This window comes from Lacerta agilis, chromosome 5 (assembly GCF_009819535.1).
Source record: "Lacerta agilis isolate rLacAgi1 chromosome 5, rLacAgi1.pri, whole genome shotgun sequence".
Taxonomy (NCBI): Eukaryota; Metazoa; Chordata; class Lepidosauria; order Squamata; family Lacertidae; genus Lacerta; species Lacerta agilis.
The window spans coordinates 41,024,261-41,030,260 of record NC_046316.1 but is presented as its reverse complement, the minus strand read 5'-3'; the positions used below and the strand labels follow the sequence as shown (position 1 = coordinate 41,030,260).

General features: G+C 39.4%; 1 protein-coding gene across 1 annotated transcript in view; it reads left to right on the top strand.

The window, feature by feature from the left end:
- Window positions 1–335: 335 nt before the first annotated feature.
- The window catches only part of ZRANB1 (zinc finger RANBP2-type containing 1), a 28,239-nt gene continuing 22,574 nt past the window's right edge, over window positions 336–6,000 (top strand). Inside the window, 1 exon segment of the mRNA XM_033149446.1 lies at window positions 336–1,184. Coding sequence (XP_033005337.1) covers window positions 371–1,184 — 814 coding nt within the window. The 5' untranslated portion in view covers window positions 336–370.

Here is a 6,000-nt window from a genome sequence, read left to right as displayed (position 1 = left end):
ACAAACCAGAATTTGAAGCTTCTATTTCATCCTGATTTGTTTGAACTAACCACAGTTTTTTGAGTTCAGCTGTAACAGAAAATTAAAGGCTTTTACTTTCAAAGAATCATAAATCATTTCTCCCTGCATGTGAAGGAGGGAAAAAGGGCATGAATGAAACTGAGCCCTTTCCTGACTTCTTCATGTAATCCTAATCCATGATCAAGCATTGTGCATGAACTGTGTTTAGTTACTCTTTTGGTAAAACTCAGAGTATGTATTTTTTTCATAACTGTGGACAGTACATAATTTATGTGTTCTAATAGATTTATTCTTATTCTTTTCCCCCCAAAGCTTTCTGCCTGAAATCATTTACTTCAAGGACTGCAGGATGACAGAACGTGGAATAAAATGGGCTTGTGAGTATTGTACATACGAAAACTGGCCATCTGCGATCAAATGTACCATGTGCCGTGCTCAAAGACCTAGTGGAACTATTATAACAGAAGATCCTTTCAAAAGTGGTTCAAGTGATGTCAGTAGAGATTGGGATCCTGCAAGTATTGAAGGAGGCAGCAGCCCTTTGATATGTCCAGATTCCAGTGCAAGACCAAGAGTTAAATCATCCTACAGTATGGAAAGTGCAAATAAGTGGTCATGCCACATGTGCACATACTTGAACTGGCCTCGTGCAATACGATGCACACAATGCTTGTCTCAGCGTAGAACCAGGAGTCCCACAGAATCCCCTCAGTCTTCAGGGTCTGGTTCAAGACCAGCTCCTTTCTCTGTGGATCCTTGTGAGGAGTACAATGATAGAAATAAACTAAACATGAGGACACAGCACTGGACCTGTTCAGTCTGTACGTATGAAAACTGGGCTAAAGCCAGAAAGTGTGTTGTGTGTGATCACCCAAGACCCAACAACATTGAAGCAATAGAATTGGCAGAAACAGACGAAGCTTCCTCAATAATAAATGAACAAGACAGAACTCGATGGAGGGGCAGCTGTAGTAGTGGTAATAGCCAAAGAAGATCACCTCCTACAACCAAACGGGAATCTGAAATGAAAATGGACTTTCAGAGAATTGAGCTGGCTGGAGCCGTTGGCAGCAAAGAAGAACTTGAAGTTGACTTCAAAAAACTAAAGCAAATAAAAAACAGAATGAAGAAGACTGACTGGCTGTTTCTTAATGCTTGTGTTGGTAAGTTCTGTGTCATATTTCATTTAGAAGGGAAGATGAATGGTGTATATTGGTTAAAATGTAAAACACAATTATTTTGGCAACCTTCACACAAAGTTTATAACAAGCATGCATATCAAGCACTTTGAACACTTAAAATCACTATACAAATGGTGAATTTCCATATTTAAACAACACAATATGTGAACTCATTTTTGTAAGGTGTACAAACGTAGGAAAATCCTACTTAAATGCTAGCCAAATAAATACTATTGACACAAGTGTAAAATCAGAGTTGCACTTCAGTTTTAAAAATAAAGATTCTAAATGCCTTTAAGAACAGTTCTTATATGAACACTAATGCATAAAATTACTTAGGCATGTGTTATTTTTTTTACCCTATTTACAGTGATAAGCTGTGCCTTAGAATCAGCAGTTGCAGTTCACGAGTGTTTGTAAACAGTATAGATCTTACAGAAGTGTGAGGCAATCAGTTAAAAATAACACAGAATGTAGCTCTGACCTTGGAAATACTAATTGTAGTAACAAATATTGTTGTTGAATTTTCTGAAACAGTTTGGCATATTATAAATACAATTTGTTTAATTATCTCTAGTGTATCAAATATGTAATGCTATAGGGATATGTCTAGTGTTCTGCTATGTGGATTTCCCTACAAGCAGATATTTTGGAAAATCTTGAAAGTATTTTCAAAGTATAAGGGTGGAACTGTGCTGTATTTTAATAATGATGATACAGTAGTAATATAGTGCAATTGGTTTCATGGTGCATTAGAATAGAAGAGGACATGTTCCTGTCCCAATGAGCTTACACTATAAAACCTGATACAAGGGAAACAGATGAACATGAGGGAAGTGGTGGCTGGGGTAAAAGAATATGAGATTGTTTCAGTTATACTTAGGCTTGGTTACAGACTTAGTTCTAGTGGAACAGCCTTCCCTGACCTGGTACCCTTTAGAGGTTTTTGGACACATCAGGGGCTGATGGAAGTTGTAGTTCAGACATCAGTTTGGGGAAGGTATCAGAGCATTCATGAAAAAGTGGATTTTGAGGAGGGATTGAAGTAGGTAAGAGAAGTTACATAGACAGTTCATGCAAAAGGGTTAGCAGGGCAGAAAATGTGAAAATAGGTATAAAATTCAGCTATGCCAGTCTCATCCAATATTTATAGTTTTTTTCAGTATCTATAACAGAGTTTTCAGGGTAGCTCATAACAAAAAAAACCCACACAAATTTAAAATTCAGAAGCAAAAAAAGTTCAGACAGCAAAAAAATCCATTCTGATTGGAAAGAATAAATTCAGTTTAAAACTAAGACCCCTCCAAAAAATCTTTTTGCCTAATAATGAAACAACCCCCCAGATTAGATGCCAGGTGAGCCTCTGTGGGGAAGGCATTGCACAGAGGAGGTGCCCATCTGCCCCCAAAGACCCCCACTTCTGTAGCTACTTATTGTATTTCATTGGATGGAGGCATTCAGAAGGGCCTCTGAATGTTGAGATACATACTATCTTAATCAAAAATTATGAGATAAGCAGGTTGCCTTCATATATGTATTCTGCCTTGTATGGCTCTGTGGTAGCCTTAATCAGCAAGGAATTTCATGAAAGCAAGCACATAGAATTCCGTGCAGGTGAGTGAGTTGGGTTGGCAGAGGAGGAAGATGCACTCTGTCCTTCCTTTCCATGGCCAGTGTAAAAACAAGTGGCCTGCCAGAGCCCTCTCTGCTAAAACCAACCCAGAAAAGCAGTGGGCTGCTGTGTGAACTCTACCTGCCTATGGCAGGCTACTGAGCTTTGTGTACTTTTGTAGAAGAAAGTAAGAATTTGTGAACTTAATTTGCTCACTACTGACTGCTGAAAAATAACCTGTATTCTTTCAAATAATAACCTTCCAGCTTTTTATGGAAGAAGGGTGGTATACAAAGCACTGCCAGAAAGTGTCCCCCCCTCCTTTGTGGAAGATGGATTTTTTTCTTGTTTATACAAGACAGAACTCGATGTAGCATACTTCTATCCAAAGTTCTCAAAACACCCATGGTAAAAATAAAGTTCATTGCCATTTTTCTCCCTTACAGTACTATACACAAAGACAAAGATTTCTGATGGATTTATTTTTTAAAGAAAATTGTCATGAATAGAACATTTCCTTCTTCATTTAACAACAAGAATGCCCTTGCTTAGATTTATTAAATGCTACATAGATGTTTAGCTGGTGTTTGAGAGACTGGGAACTTAAGACATGGATGTCTAATATTGAATACCTGATTGATCTATTGCTTAGGATGGTAATACCGACATGTCAGAACACTGTGGCAAATGCATGTAATATGTGTATATAATAGTGGAATGCTAGACTTGCAAAGAGTGTTCAGTTAGATATGGCAAATAGTTGACCAGGAAAAGAAGGTTCCATTTTTTTTTGCTGCCCGTGAGATAAAAGGCATACTATTTATAGTGCTTATTTAAAGATTTAAAAACATTGAATTATACTTGTCTTTGAATATATGGTTCTTGTTTTGGCCCAAATGCAAATAGCTCATTAATTATCTTTGCAGTTTTGCATCTTGTATTGCAGCATGTCCTGAAAAGGAGAATCTGTTGATTTTTTTTCATTCAATATCCATCTTTAAGTTTGCCTTCTTACAATTTTGTTATAGTGGTTTCAAGATGCTGTTTCCCATGATTTATTTTAAGAAATTTGATGTCAGTCACTCTAGCATTTAATTAGTATTTGACAAGTTGCTTCCCATGGGATGCCTTTTGTAAGGTACCATATGAGAGGAATTGATTCAGCACAATTTTTGTCTTTTGTTTTTCTAATGTGGAAAACATGATTGGGGTCTATCATAATAGCAAATGTATGTTTATATTTCCCATGTGTGGCCGATACCATGGCATTTACTAGCCTCTGACATACTAGGTTCCTGTGGTGCAGAAAGTGGCCACCCTAATGCCAAAGTGGCCACCCTAATGCCTTCCTTAATTAAATAATTTTTTAAATTTGCTGCCCATTAATAAAATTCCCTAGGCGGCTTACAAAAAAAACCCATCCTACAATATTTATAATAAAATACAGTAGTTGGAACAACAACAACAACAACAACAGCAACAGCAACACCAGCAACACAGGTTAAACTTTCCTAGTGGAAGCAGAAAAAAAGTTTGCAGCTCAGTTTGAAGCCACACTAAAAGAGCCAGAGCATAAGCTTTATTTAACACCAAGAAAACAACAAAAGGAGTACTTTTTCTGCTGGAACTCACCAGAATTCAGTTCTGGCACCTCGTTTGTGGGTACCATTGCCATTATAAAGAGACAAAGGAAGGTGTTTGTGGTGAGTTCCAGCACCTCTTTTTCTAGAAAAATAGAACTGATTACATAGGCCTGTAGTTTATTTTAAAACACAGGTTTAGAAGGCCTGAGTGAATAAAAAGGCGCTCACTTGGCGCCAAAAAGACCATAAAAAAGGTGCCTGAGGAGACTATACCAATACTGGTGTGCCACAGCTGAGAAATCCCTCTCTTTTGTAGCCACCTGCTTCACTTCACCTGGATCCAAACAGGATCTCAATGTTTAGGCCTTTGTAGGCTAAAGCTGGTAATTCACATTAGGCCTGGAAAAGGACAGGAAGGCAGTGCGGCAGGTTAAGTACCTAGTTACAGTGGGAGGAGGTATAAAGGCTCTAACAGGATCCTAGAGTTCTTCCATCTCCTTTCCAAAGCCTAGTCTACACTTTTCCAGCTTTGGGAAGGAGAAGGGAGGGCTCTTGTACTCTTTCAGAGCCTCGTACCTCCTTCCCAAAGCCCAGTGCCTTACTTAGCCCGCTGTGGGAAGGCAGCACAAGGGCTGTGGGGAGGCATCAAATTTTGGCCTTACTCCCCCTGCCCCCGTACGACAAGGCAGTGTGCTGTCTAAGGGTTCCATGTGAACTACTCTTGGGACCCATCTGGGATGAAAAGTTGGGCTGCCCTGACCTGGATGGAAAATCATCTACTAATAGTGCTTCCACCTTATCAGGATTGAGTCTCAGTTTGTTAATCCAATCAGTTACCATGCTAATGCTCTGATTCAGAGCATCCACAGCCTCACTTGCTTCTGATTATTGCATACTGGTCACACCTCAGCCCAGATTGCTCAACCCCTTTTCTCAGTGTTTTTGTGTAGATGTTAAACAGCACGGGGGGCTCCAAGAAGCACAATTGTAAAGGCATTGAGCAGTATTTCTGCAGTACCAACGTATGGAGTTGGTCCTCTCAGTAGAAAAGGAAAATCCCTCTTATGCCTAGCTGGGTGAGCCTAACCAGAAGAATACAAGAGTGATGATATTGAAAGTCATGGAGAGGGTTACAATTTAGCCATCTGTCTTCTAACTGCTTGGACCCAGCCAACCATACAATTCCTGCTAGATTTAATAAGCTCTGACTGGCAAGGGTCAAATACACAAGTGTTATTCCGGGCATGAGTCATGACCAAGCATTGTCCATGTCCTCATGTTTCAGTAACTGAAATCCATCCAAGCAGGCTGGACCAGATGGAACTCCAGACACCTCTACTACTTACATAGCATTAATTGTAAAGTTTAAGTCATGATGGATGCGAGAAACTTTACATTCAGAGTGTCCTGCAAACATGTGATAGTGCGTTCCTGAGGATTCACCACATCCCAGGCCAGATATCAAAAAGGCCCTGCACTGTTTGGGAAATCAAGATAACATTGAAAGGATGCAGGTATAGGAGAAAAGGTTTATTCACATCCATCACTACAACGAAGTAGGCTCTCACTTGTGTTCAGTTGGCTTCATCTTGAGTTTCCATCC